This window comes from Nylanderia fulva, unplaced genomic scaffold (genome assembly GCF_048542155.1).
Source record: "Nylanderia fulva isolate GAGA-0341 unplaced genomic scaffold, ASM4854215v1 Scaffold39, whole genome shotgun sequence".
Taxonomy (NCBI): Eukaryota; Metazoa; Arthropoda; class Insecta; order Hymenoptera; family Formicidae; genus Nylanderia; species Nylanderia fulva.
In genome coordinates, this window is record NW_028190466.1 from 844698 (window position 1) to 863200 (window position 18503).

At 38.3% G+C, this 18503-nt stretch overlaps 2 protein-coding genes across 9 annotated transcripts in view; one reads left to right on the plus strand and one right to left on the minus strand.

Annotated features, from left to right (window-relative positions):
• Positions 1 to 6377, plus strand: LOC114945449 (baculoviral IAP repeat-containing protein 7-B-like). The gene is given in 4 exon segments (XM_029321683.2): positions 1 to 220; positions 2573 to 3102; positions 3104 to 3424; positions 3838 to 6377. Coding segments are annotated over 4 exon segments (1233 nt in total). The 5' UTR covers positions 1 to 174; the 3' UTR covers positions 4174 to 6377.
• Positions 5587 to 18503, minus strand: part of Dhc64C (dynein heavy chain, cytoplasmic) — a 27144-nt gene continuing 14227 nt past the window's right edge. For 4 of the 8 annotated variants that reach the window (XM_029321682.2, XM_029321680.2, XM_029321678.2 and 1 more), the window contains 9 exons: positions 17729 to 18344; positions 16260 to 17054; positions 15476 to 15677; positions 15128 to 15323; positions 13220 to 13337; positions 12581 to 12952; positions 9214 to 11979; positions 8941 to 9138; positions 5587 to 8099 (listed from right to left, as the gene is read on the minus strand). In XM_029321682.2, the coding sequence (XP_029177515.2) occupies positions 7665 to 8099; positions 8941 to 9138; positions 9214 to 11979; positions 12581 to 12952; positions 13220 to 13337; positions 15128 to 15323; positions 15476 to 15677; positions 16260 to 17054; positions 17729 to 18344 (5698 nt within the window). In that variant the 3' untranslated portion in view covers positions 5587 to 7664. Of the gene's footprint in view, positions 8100 to 8940; positions 9139 to 9213; positions 11980 to 12580; positions 12953 to 13219; positions 13338 to 14315; positions 14515 to 15127; positions 15324 to 15475; positions 15678 to 16259; positions 17055 to 17728; positions 18345 to 18503 lie in introns of all 8 variants that reach the window. The other 4 variants (XM_029321675.2, XM_029321681.2, XM_029321679.2 and 1 more) reach the window with 1 other exon arrangement.

Consider the following 18503-nt stretch of genomic DNA (forward strand, 5'->3'; position numbering starts at 1 on the left):
CAGAATAAGTGGATGTGGCAACGTTGCTTTCCCACTGTAGCTTAATAATCTATAGTTCGTGCCTCACAGTCAGAAGTCTGACGGTGCATTGAAAGTTTGTTCCTTCTTCAACCTCCTCCAACTATAGTCGGCATTTCTCATGTCTTTTTATTTCTCACTTCAAACAGTTCAAACATGTTATCTACAGTTATATGGCAGTGTGTGCATCATGTAAAAAAAGGTATTCTCTTCTAATTCAACCACGTGTTTTCTCCCTTCAGCTTTGATATATATTTATTTATTTAGTGACACAAATTCTGGGTACTCCATTAGCATTATTAATTTGTCGATATCGTACATGGATTATGTTTTATAGGTTATATTTTATTATAGATTATTTTATTATAGCTTTTTTTATATTTTATTTTATTATAGGTTATTATATTAGTTTGTTATAGGTTAAATTATATTTTATGGTTATATGTATGAATAAATTCTATCAGCGGAAGGAGAAAAGGAAGTGTGGTCACGTCACGTGATCTAACATATGTATGCATATCGCAATTTGTAATATGAGTGCATGTGCTTTCGAAACTAATGATTTTTTTGAGTAAGAGAAATGAAAGGTGGATGAGCAAAGAAGCACCTCTAATAATTGACCGAAAATATCTTCTTACACTAGCTCATTTTTTAACGTCGAAAGACGTCAAATGATCAAAAATGAATTGGCATTTCCAATTACACGTGTTCTCCGACGCTGACAATGAATATTGAAACCCATCGAATCAATATTATTAGCATCATCTTTTATTATCTTTGCATACAGTTTTCAAATAAAAGCAGATTTAATCGATTTAAGAGCGATTATCGACGTCATTGGCCAAGTAGCATTTTTCTGAAAAATAAAGGGTTGTGATTGGTCGATCGATAATCGATCTCGAATCGATCAAATCTGCTTTATTCGAAAGCACTAATTGTAGGATATTTAAATCGATTTGAGATCGATTAATGATGACGTCATATTAATCGATTAATGATAACATTACAATTAATCAATCTCGATTCGATTAAACCCGCAAATATTTGATATTATGTTTTCAATATAATTTATATTTTTATTCAGGGTTGGGAAAGTTACTTTGTAAAAGTAACTAGTTACAGTTACAAGTTACCGATTTTAAAAAATAACTCGTTACAGTTACAGTTACTCAAAAAGTAACGAGTCGTCACTTTTCAGTTATTTTTTAAAAATAATATACATTATTTTTAATATAAGAAGCTTACATTTTATGCACAATCACAGTCAAGTATTAAAAAAAATTCTTTAATGTAATAATTGATCGATTTGCTTGCGACTTTGCAATTACCATCAATGTATGAACCCAAGGAGAACAGAAAAGTCAAAATGATGTCAATTTGATGTCATATTGACTAAATTTATGTCATTTTTTGGTCAATATTTAGTCAATATGATGTTAAATTGACATAATTTTGACCTTCTGTTCTCCTTGGGAAATGACCTTTATAAACAACAGTAACAATTAGTTAGTAACTTACTAAATGGTAATCGCAAAGTCGCAAGCAAATCGACCAATTATTACATTTAAGAATTTTTTTAAATATTGACTGTGATTGGTCGATCTTAATTATGTGTTATATTATTTTATGTACACTAAATATATATGAGAATTGTAGGTAAAAGATTAAATCATATGAAGATCATATATATGTTTACTGTTATCAGAATTTAATAACAATATAACGGCTACCATACTTGAACGATACTTTTAGCGCATGTTTTCAAAAAAGTAACTCATAAAGTAACTGTTAAAATAGTTACTAGTTATACTAAAAAAATGTAATTAAGTTACAGTTACAGTTACAGATGGAGAAAAGTAACGAAGTTAAGTTATAGTTACCGAAAAAAAGTAACTGTAACTGTAACTTCGTTACAAGTAACTCGTTACTTCCCAACCCTGTTTTTATTTCATATTATTATTATTTTATCTTTATTATTTATTCCATATTATTATTTATAATATATATTTATTTAAAATCTTGTGTATTAGCACTAAATATTATTTTTAATTTTTTGAAATTAATACACTTGCATATAAATAAATTTTAAAACTATTTTTTGTGAAAAAGAAACTAATTTTAATATAATTGGTATAATAATCTGCACAATTTTTATTCTAATAAAAAACAAAAGGAAGACACGAATATATTCTTTGAGCAATCTAATATTTGTCAAAATTTTGTCGAAATATTACAATTTTCCTTCCCATTTCAACTAACATCACATAACGAGAATGCAGACATGAAAAAAAAAGAACTTAATTCCTTAAATGGTCAATCAATTAATTATTCTTTAATAACATTTTTATTACAGTACAAATATTTCAGATAATTATACATTTGATAAAAATTCTAGAAAAAAACAAGAAGTGCGTATCATTCAAAATTACATTCAAATTCAATAAAAATTCCTTCCATATATCATTCCCATTGAACGTGAATCTAATCTAATATCGAGCAATTAACAAATTGTTATTTAATGTGAAAACTTAAAAAACATCTCTCTTCTTTGCAGATCTAGCGCAGGAACATTCTTTCAATTCCGGTACAAACATGACTAGCTGCATCGAACGGTACATCTTCTCCCCGGATCCTTTGCGGGCAACCATAACACCGTCTCACTTATACGACATCAAGAAGACGAATGACGAGGTCGACAACATCGATTATCGCTTCGAAATCGCCCGGTTAGAGAGCTTCAGGAAGTACAATTGGTCCTGCACGTGGATGAAGCCGGAGATACTGACCGCGGCTGGCTTCTACTACACCGGCCAGAGCGACAAGGTGAAGTGCTTCGAGTGTCACGTGGAGATCTGTCAGTGGCAGCCGCAGGACAAACCCATGGTCGACCACCAGCGATGGTCCGGAAGATGCAGATTCGTTCGCGACGTTCCCTGCGGCAACGTGCCCATCGGAGCGGACCCCAACTCGATTCCGGCCTCCGTGCCCAAAGGGATGGACGTCTGCGGACCTTACGGACCCGTGTACATGCCCTTCTCCGGCCCCGACAACGAGGAGTTTAGCGTGGAAAGCGCGAAGAAAACCGAGCGCGGAGACCACCAACAATGCTCTGAGGGCCCCCAAGCATCCGGAATACGCCAGCTACGACGCCAGGTTGCTTACATTCGACACCTGGCCAAAAGCGATGTCGCAGACCAAGGAGGAACTCGCGACCGCCGGCTTCTTCTACAACGGAAACGGCGATCAGACCCTCTGCTATCACTGTGGAGGAGGACTGAGGGACTGGGAACCGGAGGATGATCCCTGGGAGCAGCACGCCAAGTGGTTCGACTACTGTTCCTACTTGCTGATGATCAAGGGGAGGGATTACGTGAACAAAATTGTGGGAAGAACTTACGCCAAGCCGGTAATTTTTGTTTCCTTGTACATTTGTAGAACAGGGTGTATACTCCCTGAAGAAACCTGGAATACTCGTGGAATTTATTTTGAATTTTCAGGGATTTTTCACAAAATTGCCCCTTGATTTTATTTTCAAATTTACCTTTGAAGAATATAAATTTATTAGGTTTATATAAAGTATATTGAAATATATTTTATTATAAAATACAATATTAGATTATTATATTAAAAATATTTTATTTATGTTAAAAAATTATGTATAACAAAAATATACTTTATTAAAAATGTTTTAAATACTTAAATTTTAAGTACCTGAAAAATCATGGAATTTATTTACAAGATTTGAGTATATATCCTGTAGAATGAACCTGTTAAATTTGCAAGCTGAATTGGCATGCTAATTTTGAATGATTTTTCCAGGAAACTGTCACGAAACCAGCCGTTCAAGAGCAGACGTCTACATCTACTGCGGCTCACAACGAGAGTGCTGTTGAAAGTACTCCGCAAAGTTCCAGCAGTTCCCACGAGGAGACCGCGAGCCCTTCGAGCGAGGAGCAACCTGCCGTCCAAGCGAAATGCGACAAACCAGTCGACAAGGACGCGAGGATGTGCAAGATATGCTACAACAGCGAACTGCGAATGGTGTTCATGCCATGCGGACACTTGATCGCCTGCGCGGACTGCGCGAAAGCGATGAAGATTTGCGCGGTTTGTCGTCAACCCGTGAAGGCTTCTGTACAGGCATTCATTTCATAGTGTCTTTATCCGTAGTGATAAAAACCAAGCAAGCTTTACTGACATTTTCCATTCATCGTCATTGAAGACTGATACATTAACACTTGGAAAACAAAACTAAATGATGACATGGACTCATGTGACGCACCCCTAGGTAGCAAACTGACGTCATTGGACGTTAAAATGACGTAAGTTTGCTACTTGGGCCGGTCTGCAGGTACAAACTATTGCGAAAAAGAACGCTGAAGAATTCTTGTTGAGTGGAATAAATCTTTACATTCGTCTAATAGTAAACAAAAATATTTCGCACTGATATGATGAACGTATTTTCTGATTGTTGTACAAATAATAAGTGTTTCTATATTCGAATATATATACAATATTTATATATATATATATATATATATATGGATATAACTAGTAAAAAGCAAATTGTTAGTCAGTGTGCAAAACACATGTGACATATCACAAATTTTCTTATATTCATAACATATATATATTAAATAGCGCGAGTCACAGATCACGTCATTATTAAAAGCCGAAGATAGATTGTACCTGCAAACTGGGATGTTGCTATTTCAACGTTTTTGGCTTTGTTTTACAATACTTTGCTGAAAAATGAAGGCAAAATTATGCCGCATATTGAAGAAAATAGCAACATGACATGAAGTCTAGTCATTAGTGTTATAATGAAATATGGACATAGATGTAAAACAATAATTATTAATTACGTTAAGCCGTCATATAGATCTAAATCACAATCAACTAACTATCAGGAAATAGTTCAGTTCAAATTCAAGTATACTTATACTTTGCGTTAAATATCACATATAATTAACTTCATTTCAGGGTATTCTAGATTGATAAAACAAATTATATCGGTGATAATAGAAGCGCAAAAAGTTGGCACAATTTTCACTTTAAGCCTTCTGTCACTGTGCAACGAACTGCAATGCAAAGTTTGAGAAAAAGCAATTAAATATGATTCACAATTAATATCTCACCGAAGAATAATTATACAATTGATATAAAATCGATTACTAGAAATATTATTTTGTAGATAGCATATAACAAATTTTTTAATTTAATAAATTTGAAATTATTCAGATTTCAGATAAAAAACCATTGATGAGAAAGAAAAATCTTTAGCATACCTAACATAAAAGAACATACATAGGTTTTTCGTATTGGATATATTTATGAAACCAACAATGTGAAGAAAATTGTTTTCATTCAACATTGACAAATTGATTATTATATAAATTCAAAAAAGCTATAATAATTTCTCGATATAGATATATATATAAATGTACATGTATGTGTATATCGAGTAATAAAATTAAATTTCACGGAAGAATTCTAAAATATTTAATATATATTTAATTTATCTGCAAATGTGTGTGTGTATATATTAGCCATTTTCAAATAAATTAGCATGTATTCACGTATGTGTAAAGATATATAATTTTTTAAACATCGGAAGCAGACAGAGTTTATAAAACAATATAAATATACAAATTCCGTATTCTGTGCTCGGATGTAATATTATTCTTTGTTTTTTTTCCAAATAATTTGAGTAATATATAGCAACGATTGATCATGCACATCTTGATAAACTAAAGTTAGTAGCATTCAGTGATTGCAACGAATTTTAGTGTAAAAGATCACATGAAGAAGCACTTTATCGCGTATAAGACAATTTTAGAATAAAACAGTATAACATATGGGAAATAGGGATGATGTTAATTCACACGTTATGTGTATAATCTGTAGAAAATAGAATTCTATATTAGTTCTTTTCTTTAAGTAGTTCTCTCTCAAATAAATAATTTAAGCCTTTTTGTCGACACATGTAAAATCTTCCTACTTTTAGGAAGAAATATAGTCTAAATCTCTAAAGTATTTCTGTATAACTATATATTCTTGATATGATCTCCCTATATTATTAATTCTTATTATTATTACGTTCCCTTATTCCCGTTCAAAGTTATTGTGTTCTATATATTTAATTTGTATTACATATATGCACACAAAATCTAGATTTGGAACACTTTCATGTTGAATATGCAAACTTTTTCAGACGTCTATAATAGTAAAAAAAAAGATGCATTTCTAACATTCGTATACCCTGGGCAAAATAACTTTGACATATACGATATAATGCTGTACAAAAAGTATATACATGTAATATGTTTAAGATAATTATATATGAAATAATAAAATTCCTTGGGCGTTTCGTTATTTTCCACATGCGTCCTGCATGGTGCATCCATATAAAGACTATCCTAAAAGTCCTGCAACAGCTACATCAAATATTTCGGAAACAAGGCTTGTCGAGAAAACAATATTTCAAATAAAAGTTGTAGGGTTTTAAGTGACGCATTAAATAATTTATAGTCGAATTAAACATTATTTTTTCCAAAAGCTTTTGTTTTCGAGATGTTTGACTGTTGCAGGAATTTCGGAACACTGTATATGAAATTCCTCTCCCGTGTCATATGACACAGAAAAGCGTGATAAGAACGCGAATTAATTGCATCAACGTGTATATCAGATGATAAGTGGAGAGTATTATCTTTTTATAGAAATATTTACGATAGGATAAAAGCAAACCTCTTGAGAATTTTACATGCAGATAAAGCACAGCGATAAAAGGGTCCGGTCACCTTGGCCAGTTTCAAAGAACCATTTCATTTTTTTTTTAATAGCGATAAGACGTAGCTTATTGAATTGCGAGCAACATCTATCCTTCAAAATCTATTTCGATATAATAAAAATTGATACATACATATAAAAAAGTAAAATTATCAAATTATATAATCTTTGGCTTAACTTATATAAAATTATGATAAATGAAGAAATAAGAGGATATATAATATATATGTTAGGGATAATATATACATATGCAGTTAAATTACAAATAGCTGAGATAAATAGTATAGTTACAGTATGACTTTATTAGATGCCAGTTAAGATTCTGTGTTATATAAACACTATAATAATATCTCGATATATATATATATATATATATATATATATATATATTTATATATATATTCATAGTTATCATCGATATTCATAATATCGTACTTTGAGAGAAGGGGAAGTCTCTGAACGTATATAAAAATTAAAATAAACTATATAGATATATATTACAACCTCCTTCTCATGAAGCTATTAATTATTCTATTAAACGAGAATATGATGTACATTTAATTATACCGCGGCGAACATAATTTCTGTTTCTATAATTAAATACATTCAGCAGAAAAGTCCCTTAAAAAGTTGAAAGCAATCGTGTAAAATATGTATAGATTTTTTTCAATGCTTATTTCCTCTTCTTTTAGACTCTTGTAGCAGCATGTTACTATCTGTGCCCGCGTTTTCTTTACAAACTTACATCCTGTAACATGCGTGGCGACGTTTTACAATTGTTCCTGCATAATATATAGTGAGTTACATAATATAGCGGTAAACAATTCGCGCTAAACGCTGTCTTGTTAATTAATACATTAATTCAAAGCGGTGGATGTCAAGACGGCGACTCCCCTCTCGTAAAAACTGTGCGGTTCTTGACTAGGAGCGATATTCAAATCGACGGTGAACAGGAGCTCGGTGCGGGTGCTGTTCAGATAAACCGGCAGGGACAGCTTGCCCCGCCGGATCTCCTCCGTGGACGATCGCACCCACCTCAACATCGTCACCGGCAGGTCGGTCATGATGGTCGAGGTCAAGTACAACTGATTATCCTTGCACTGCGCGCCCTGCAGCTTCAGCCCGGTCACCGCGAACGAGCAATCGTCCGTAGCAATGTTGTCGCCGTCGCCGATGGTCACGTTCAGTTGCAGTTCCTCGAGGGACCAGCTGTTCGCCTGAGCGATGCACTGCCTGGTCGCGGTGATATAAGCCTCGGGATTCAACAAGCCTCCGAGCCAGACTGGGAAACTCTGAAAAAGAGAAATATTGTCGATCATTCAGTCGAGGAGAGGTTTACGTAGTGAACAAGTGATGATTAACAGATGGAAGGTCATCAACAATGGGATTAAGTATCTTATCAAAGTAGATTCGAATTTTGATGATTGTTTCGAAATTAATAAAAACAGAATTTTAAGTAGACTCGAACTTGGTCAAGTATGTTCAAATCTTTTAAGAGAAGTTACACGTTGCATGTATCATAAATAGATTTTTTATCTTAGGGTTCTAGTAGTAGAGATGGAGTACTAGTAGATGGAGAAACTACTTGTTCTCATGTATAAAAGATTCGATCTTTTATGAATAACAAGAATTATTAAATATTATAACTATTAAATATTAAATACTATATAAGTACTATAAGTGCTATTTTAATACTGTTAAATATTAAGTACTATATAAGTACTGTTAAACATTAAGTACTATTTAAATACTATTAAATATTAAGTAGTATTTAAGTACTATTAAATATGAAGTAGTGTTTAAGTACTATTCAATATTACCTACTATTTAAATATTATTCAATATTAAGTACTATTTAAGTACTATTAAATATGAAGTACTATTTAAGTACTATTAAAAATTAAATACTATTTTTAAGTACTATTAAATACTATTATTGCTATGTTACTATATTAAGTACTCTATCACTATATTAATTACTATTAAGCAATATAAGTATTAGTAAGTACTATTATATATAATAGTGCTATTATAGTACTTTCTATCGAAATAGTAAGTACTATTACAAGAATAAAATAGCGAGACGAGTCTCTCATCAACGATGATTTAAAGGAAAAAAGATGAAAAAGAAACCTTTATCTCTTTCGCTCCGCCCTGAGAGACTAAACGCGAGACTTCCTGCAACTGGGAGACTCTATGACTAAAATCGGTGATCCACTGTATAACCGTACAGCCTCTTGGCACGGTATATCTCCTCCAACCTCCAGGTAAAATACCCTTCACCAATTCAGATAGCATCGTTCTGTGATAATTGGTTTGCTTCTTCTCGCCCTATCAAAAATAACAAAATGTGATTATCCAATATATATTCCATCGTTTGAAAGAAAATCAATCAACTTGACTAACTTGACAGATCAATACGACATCCTCCAAATCGTGGATAACATCTTGAAGTAATTTCGCCCCGCTGTTGACTTCCCTCTCGAAGTATCTGTACAACGGATCCTTGATATTCTCGACCGTTCTCTTCAAGATCAGCAGGTTCTTTGGTAGCAGTTGTAACCAGGTGGAGGCCGAGTTGTGCAAGGTCCTCATCCAGGACGGCCGGCCGTCGGCCTCGGCTTCCCTCGGTGTGACCAAGGACTCCTCGTTCGAGTACGCCAGCTCGTCCTCGTCCTCCAGCTGTTGCATCTTGAGCAGTTTGGAGACTAGATCGGTGCCTCTCGTGGTCAGGAGCACCTTCTCTGCGTTATTCGGCAGCCCAAGCCAGGAGGGTGTCTGCCTGTCCGAGAGGGACTCGATCCACTTCAGAAAGTGGTCGCGCCTAGTGCCGTCCGGCATCGTGATGTGTCTCTGATTGCTCTGCGCCCCGTCTATATTCGCGACGAGGGCGAAGTCGGCCTCGAACGAGCGCGGAGTAAAGAGCTTGCGCAAGAACGAAGCCAGCAGACGCTGATCAAAGTCGTTATCGATCTTGCCGCCGTAAATGCACTGCGAGAGAAGGGTCACCAGGGCGTCCCAGGGCACCTTCTCGGGCGGTAGATTCGTCCTGCCCATCGCCGTGGCCTCGATCCACGTGTCCAGGGTGTCGCAGGCGACCCTCAGGTCGCTCTCGTTGAACTCGTAGTGCTTGGCCCAGCCCAGGGGAGCGTAACGCAGCCGCTCCTGGACGATCGCGTGGAACCAAGCAAGCAGGAAGTAGAGACGAGCTCGCTCATTCGGCGCCCGCATCATCCGGGAAGCCGGGACGGTGCTGAAGGTCCGCAGCAGGTTCGCACGTATCCCGGGCGGTGGCTCGAACACGAAGATCCTGCCGGCTCTCAGTAGATTCACCGGTACCTTCGGATTGATCTCCATAGTGAGGAACAAGCGGAAGCTAGCGTGCGGCTGCAGACTGTGCAGCTTCTTCTCCAGCTGCACTAACCACTGCGGGGCCAGGTGCACGTTCTTCAGCAACACCCACCTGCCGGCTTTCACGGCCATGTTTATCGCCCGGTCCGCCTGATTGAATCCCTCGGCGGATCCTATAGCGATGCTGGCTATTTGTTTGCCCAGTTCAGCGGCCAGGTCGTCCACTCGGCCCGAGGCGTCAAACCCGGGCACCGAGCACAGCAGAGCCGGCACGGTGGCCTTCAACTGGTTCTCCACGACGGACGCGAAGTCGAGCTCGGCCTCCGCCGCGGGCATGAAGGAGTCCCCGAAAGCAGAGGCCACGACCAGGGACGCGGCCGCGATCACGCGATCCGGCCGGAAGGCCTGTATTATCAGCAGCTGGTGCATCGCTATCCCGGTGGGCGACAGCGGCTTCTCCTCGTCCCAGAGTTTGGGCACGCAAGTCTCCGGTGTGGGGGACTGCAGCCACGCGGCGAACGAGTCCGCGTTCTCCTGAATCTTGTCCGCGAGTCTCTTGAAGGCCGGCAGTCTTATGCCCAGGCGCATCATGGCTTCCTGCTGCTCGGAACTGAGATTCGATACCGGTGGGGCCCGGATGTTCAGCACGCCCTCCTTGCCGCGCAGGAAGAAGGTGAACTCACCGTCGTACATGGACTCCGTGGGGATGCCCTTAAGGTGGATGCGGCAGAGCAGGAGCGCGAACGTCAGTCTGTCCGTGTGCAGCATTCCGCGGGCCACTCTTTCGTAACACACGGTGAAGAGGTCGCGCGTGATCAGGGTGAGCCGTTGACCGTAATCGGACACGCCGGACAAGTTGGGATTTTGTAGTAACACGGACGTGAAGATGTCCAGGAACATTTTCAAGGAGTATTGATACAGGAAGTGTACTTGATTCAGGCTGTCCATCGTGAAGTACATGTTCGAGCAGGCCTGAGACAGAGGCATGTACTGCTGAGAGACCGTCTCGATCTCCGCTATGACCTTGTCCGTCTCCTCCACCTTCTTGCTGATATCGGCGGCCTCCTGCTTCAGCGTCTCCAAGGTCGTGATAACGGAATCGTCGTCCAGGATCTTACCCTTGGCGTCGTTCAACGCCTGCAGCAGAGACTTCTCCAGCTGCCGCAGCCGCAGGTGAAACTCTCCCTGCAGCTTCAACAGGTCGGACCTCTTCTCGTCGATGTCCGGACGTTCGGCCTTCAGCACCTGATTCAAGCACTGGCTTTGCAGGGAGCTTCTGGTCACAGTGAAGTTGACAAAAGTCACTCTGGAGCAGATGTCGGGCGGGAATTCCACCGTCGGATCTCTCGTCGACAGGAAGATAACGAAGGACGGCGACAGATCTATGTCTTGATCGCCGAGCGTGATCAGGACGCGTCCGCCGGTACGTCTTAATTCCCGGTTCAACACCGGATTCAATATAGGATCGTAATTCTCGACGTCCTGGACCAACAATGGATTACCGAAACGCAGGGCGCTCTCCAGATTCTTCCGGAACGAGTCGTCCAGGAAACTGGTCTTGGTGATCTTCCGGTCTTTGAACTCGTTCATTATGAACTCCGTCGCCTGGCCGGACGGATCGATGATCAACGGGTATCTGTTGAAGCGCTTCAGCATGATCGCGTTCTCGGTGCACAGGTCATCGGTCGGCAACGCGTTCGCTTGCCACCTCAGACGCTCGTCCGGATTCGACAGGTACTCCGTGCGGGCGATGTCCGGCCTGAATTGCAGATTCGCGTGGTGCAGATGCTGGCACCACGTGGTGAACAGGTTTTGACGATACTGAAAATAAAATTCAAGTACTTCCGAGTCGAATCCAATAATCAATCCAGATTGCAAGCGCACGTCATTTTAACGTCATTAGATGTCAAAGTGACGTCATTAGACGGCAAAGTGACGTCATTAGACGTCAAAGTGACACCATTTTGACGTCTAATAACATCTAATATATAAAATATTATTTCTGAAGTGTCCTAGAGAATAAAACTTCTAAAGTAACAAACTAATTATTAGACGTCAAAATGACGTCACTTTGCCGTCTGATGTCATCTGATGATGTTAGTTTGCTACTTGGGAAGTTCCATTTTCTGGGATATTCTTCAGAAAATATTTTATATATTAAATGTCAGTAGACATCAAAATGACGTCACTTTGACGTTTCATGACATCACTTTGCCGTCTAATGACGTCACTTTGACGTTGTTTTGCCATCTAATGACATCTAAAATATAAAATATTATTTCTGAAGAATATCCTAGAAAATAAAACTTCCCAAATAGCAAACTAACATTATTAGACGTCAAAGTGACGGTCTGTCATTTTAACGGCTGATGACGTCATTTTGCTATTCTTCACATGGAAAAATGCAAAAAAAACTGCTTACATGTTGATCGAAATAGCCGGCGTAAGCCAAGAAGGCGGACGACAAGAGAACGTCCCCGATTATCGTGGACATCTGGCTCTTGAACGTTTCGCTCGTCGCTTCCCATCTTTCCCTCTCTATGACCAGGGACTTCAACAGAGCGATCGATCTGTCCACCTTGGCTTGCACGCTCTCGAGATCGGCCTTGATGGCCTGTGCCTGCGAGATAAGCTGGGCGTACTCCTCCTTGTACGAGGCTATGCTCAGCTCCAGCTGAGCGATCAGGTTCTTCACCTCCTCGCCTTTCAGTTTGTTAGTCTCCGCCTGACGTTCCAGAGAATGAAGCTCGTCGCGTAGCGGCTCGACTCGCTTCAACATGTCAGCGTACTCGATCTGGAAATATATTTGTATAAAATGATGGTTTGTTTTCCTGCGACGATGTTGGATAAAAATAATATACAGGGTGTCCCATAGAAAATTACTGAAACTAATCAGCTGTCATTTTTTAATGCACACAGTTATTGAGAAAACAAAAATTATGTTGAAAGAAGGAAAGTCTGCAGTTTTTAATAGATATAAATAAAATGTTTGTATACCAATTTAATTTATTAAAAAAAAAGAAATAAATCTTGAAATATTTTCTCAAGAAATAAAAATTACCTGCGCTATGGCCCATTTCACCATAGGACCGCAAGCCAAACTGGCGCGATTCACCTTTTCAAAGTTGTAGTCGGGATTGCTCAGATACCGGCTCTTCATTTTTTCCCTCACCTCGTCACTAAATAAAATTTTTATTTATTTTCTGATTGCTTTTGATATAATAAAAACTACTTTTTCGACTCTGTTTTGATATTTAGTGTTTTTAAGTTATATTAAAGTAATTTATATATTTTCTATAATACTGTGAATATATATATATATATATATATATATATATATATATTTTTTTTTTTATATAATATTTTGAATAATATATTATATAATTTTTTATATTGGACATAATAAATTAAGAAATTTTGTAAATATGTACATCACGTTCAATTTGATTAGAACATTTTATTGTCAATAAATAAAATTTAATGTTAATAACAAATTCATCAATCATTGTTAACATGCAATGAAAGAATAGCAGTAGTTAACTTTAGTAAATTTGTTAACATATACATTGTGTATTTTTAAAGAAAAGCTTTTGTTAAAATTTTGAATGCAGGCAATTTGTAAGAAATTATATCACATACTTACATAGCGCGAATTTTACGATATAGAAAATATATTAAAAAGAAAGCTATATATAAAAACTCATATTTTTTCACAACAGTGCGTTTCAAATTCAACAAATGAGTTGATAAAAGAAATGAAATTAGCAAAAACATAATTAATTCTTGAATATATAAGTAGATAAAATTTATAATTATTTTAATTATTTCAATCCTTGTAAATTCTTTAATTATTTATAATTAACTCGTAAATATTTATATTTTAATTCGTGAATATATATAAGTAGTAAAAATAATACAAAACATTTAATTATTTTAGCTACTTATATATTCAAGAATTAAAATATCAATATTCAAAAATTAATTATAAATAAAAATAAAAAATTAAAATAAATTATTTGAGAATTAAAGTAATTAAAATAATTATAAATTTTAATTATAAATAATTAAAATAATTCAAGAATAAATATATATACTAGGCCCTCGATATCTATAATACAGCGTCAAATCAAACGATTAGAGAACGAATTCATGCTTACGTAATGTCCTCGGTACTGAAATTAGAGACAATGGTATTGATAAAATTGTCCCTCATGATGACAGCGCGGATAGATTTCCAGTCGCTGGCGTTCTCGCCGAGCAACAAGCAGATAGACTCCAACGCGACCTTCACGATCGCCGGCGGATTCGCCATGGAGCGTACTTCGACTAAATGCTGTTTCTTTATCGATTTCACGGCTGTACGAAAAATCAAAGGGGCACGATTATTATTATTACTATTATTAGTAGTACATGGAGAAAGGAATGTGCAAAGTTATACGAGTAAAGTCACAGAGTGGCCGCGAGAGCGACTTTCCTCAACATGTTAGGAGGCAACATATAAGTAACATGTATACAATATGTTATATACAGGGTGCTCCATAGGAAATTGCTGAAACTAATCAGCTGTCATTTTTTAATGCATGGAGAAAACAAAAATTGTGTTGGAAAGAGGAAAGTCTGCAGTTTTGGATGGATATAAATAAAATGTTTGTACACCATGATTATTAACACCTTTTCACTACTTTTCAATCAAATAAACTGGTATACAAACATTTTATTTATATTCATTAAAAACTGTAGACTTTCCATTCTTCAACACAATTTTTGTTTTCTCAATAACCTGTATTAAAAAATGACAGCTGATTAGTTTCAGCAATTTCCTATAGAACACTCTGCACATGTGTTAAACGTCTTATCATTACACAGCTGAAATGAAGACACGTATATCAAGCTGTTATCAAGTGATGGATTTGTATATTAGAATCCCAGACAGAGGCCCGCTTGTTGTACACTTCGTTGCTTCCCTTACATGATGCTCTCGGTGTTGAAGTTGACGATAGTCGGGATGAAGCTGTCCTTCATTATAACGGCACGAATCTGCTTCCAATCTGTCGCGTTTTCCTCGAGCAACAGGCATATGGACTCTAAAGCCAGTTTCACGACCACGGGCGGATTCGCCATAGATCGGATCTCGACGAGATGCTGCCGCTTAATCGCCTTCACGGCTGCACTCGTGACATTTCAGTACAAGTCAAAGTGGTGGATCGCAATTTTGAAGAGAATATAATTCAACAAAAAAAGACAGAAATGTGCTGCCTCTGTTTCTTCAGTATTTTCGCAAGTGATATTCAATATATGTATTGTTGAAGATACGTACCAGTTTGAGCATCAATGACGGCTGGTTCGACAAGAGCAAGATCCGCCATGACGTCATCTCTCTTCTGGTTGATGGCGACCGTTTGAATAGCCAACTGCTGCTGGATCTCTTGACTCTGCACCTTCTTCTTCTCCGCTTCCTGCTGATCCTTCACCATCTGCCTCAACTTCGCATTCGCAGCTTCGTTCTTCGCTTGAAGTTCCTGAAAGTACGGAATAATATAGATATATGGAAGTCAAATATGGAAATATTCTATATAATATAGAAATATTCTATATAATATAGAAATATTCTATATAATATAGAAATATTCTTCATTCTATCAAAAAAAGAGGATATTAAATATATGCCATTTTTCACCCAAAAGTGGAACCTAAATTAATCATAAAACTGTTTTTGGAATTCTTTTAGAACAATTATATAAATACTCTTAAGCTTCATATTCTTGACATATCTTCAAAATAAATTGTACACTTATATATTGAAAAAATAACTTTTCTTTACAGCAATTGATTCCTCTCATTATTTTGTACATAAAGGTATTAAGATAAGATCATTGAAAAATGAATATTTTACGAGATATATATATTTCATAGTTTATGTAAGATTATGTCAAATTAAAAAATATTCACTTTTTGACCATTTTAGCCTTATAACTTTTTCGTCAAACAGTTAAGACTAGTAAATAGATATTTTTGTAAAATTATGTAAATCAAAACATTATTTATTATTTGACATGGCTCATTTTTTAACAACCCCCACTTCAATTAAATTGACATGTCACCTGAGATTTGACAGCCAAACTCTTCTGCATCTCCTCCACTTGCTCCACCGTTTCAGCAATTTTGCTCAAGCCGACGTTCAAGTGCAGCTGTTGCTCCTCCAGATCGCTCCTCTTCTCCTGGTACAGCTTGACGAAGTGATTGATGAAATCCAAGTAGTGTCGCGGCGTGATCGCCATGGTGCGGGCGCCCCTCTTGGCCAGCCTGGCGTTCGCCTTGTGCAGAGTCTGATGAACGTAGACGCACGCGTTTATGACGGCGTCCCGGTGCGTCGGTTGCGACGGGATCAGGGAGCAGACAGACGGGAAGAAATCCGGGATCTTCCACGTGGGTCTCTCCAGGTCGACCCGGTTCGTGAACTCCTTGCCGACCTGGAACAGCGCGTTGTCCGACCAGTCGCCGAACCAATTCAGGACGCATCTGTTGAACAACGCGGGCGACGTCGCTGCGCGATCCTTCAGGCCGTCCGTGCTCGGATTCATCGTGAACACCACGTGCAGGTTCTTCATCACCTGGCCGGTGAACCACTTGTACAGCTCTTCGTTGGAGTCCAGCATCAGACCCTCCCGCTGAGCACCTTCCTTGCACTGCGTCATCAGTGTCGTGTATTCGTCGCCTTCGAAGAGTCCGGGCACTTCCCCGTTCGCGAGCAACGTGTTCATCCGCTCGAGGAAGCCGGAGTCCAGCACGTTGGACTCGTCGAGGATGAAAGCTATCTTCTCGTCCTTGCAGCCGGATCTCCTCAGTACTTGGCGCAGGTCCTCGTCGAAATCTTCACCCGTATATTTGTTGTGCACCTGCATTATATATATATATTAATCGGTGGTTCAGTGGTAGAATGCTCGCCTTATTCTATCTTATGTTAATAAATTATTTGCACATCTTAATAATTAGCTCGTTTTCAAGTTGGCCTGCTAATTTACGTTCTGTTATACAGGGTGTCCCCGACACCCGTACACCCCAGCAGTTGCACAATTTTTCTTTAAGAATATTATGTGTTTTCATAACATCTATTGATTAGTTTTATTATTCTGTACATAAAAGTAATAAAGTAAGATTGCCGAAAACTGAATGTTTCACAAGATATTTTGTATTTTTATCAAAATTTTGCAACTTTGGAGCTTTATAACTCGAAAAGTACTTCACGAAAAAACATTTAATTATAGTGTTTTGGAAAGCTCTCGAGATAAGCTACAAGAATATAAAATAAGAAATGAGATTTAATGATTGAAAAATTGACGATGACTTTCACGTGACCTTCAAATGACCATTCAAGATCAAATCATTGCCACCATCTTATAGCCCTCTTCAAGCCATTTTTCAATCCCTTCAACCATTTTTCTCTAAAACGCTTTGTTTCCGAGATAAAAGGGACATACGGGTGATCGGGAACACCCTGTATATTAATTGATTAGAGAGAGAGCTCGAGATACAACGTTCGCGCTTGTTATTGAGAATTTTTCGAAATTACCTTAATTTGGAAAATAGACAGGCCGTTCATCCACGCGACAAATCGCGACAGAGTCGTCTTTCCAGCGCCAGAGACACCAATGAGCAGCAGGTGTCCCTGGGGCTGTCGGAAGATTCTGTCAATCCGAAGAACGTGCTCGAGAACCTCGTCGAAGAGCACCAGCGGCACGTCCAGCTCCTCCTCGTAGAACACCTTCAGCCTCGCCCGAACGTAATCCCTCAGCTCCTCCCGATTCACTGGCACGTAGTCCTTGGACAGCCAGTTGCTGTACAAGATGGGTCTAGCTAGCGCTCTCTCGCGGTCGACCGACATGAAGTGCTTCAAAGCCACGGTGTCGATGTTCTTGTTCGTCCAAGCCCTCTCGGACTCCTCCACCAGTCTGTCCTGGAACAGACGGAGCGCCTCGTGGGCCCACAGACGCACCAGGCCTTCCACGGAGAGGTTGTCCAAGGGTCTGATGGCCTCGCAGATGCCGCGCACCCAGCGGGTCATCTCTCGCGGCGAATACACGTAGTGCGGTTGCATGTCCTGGGTGAACTTCTCCTGGGAAGCCAGGTAGAACTCCACCATCGCGTTCGTCAGGGCTTCCGCGTAACCTCTTAGATTCGGGGTTAATCTAGGATTATGTAAAAACATTTTTTTGTCGTTAATTCATACTTTCCTGTAGCTGTAAAATAAGAAGCATTATAGAGGATGTAACAAAAATTTTGGAAACATGACGTTTAAAAAAATGGTATAGCTTCGAGGGAGATGTAATGTAGTGGCAAAGATTTGA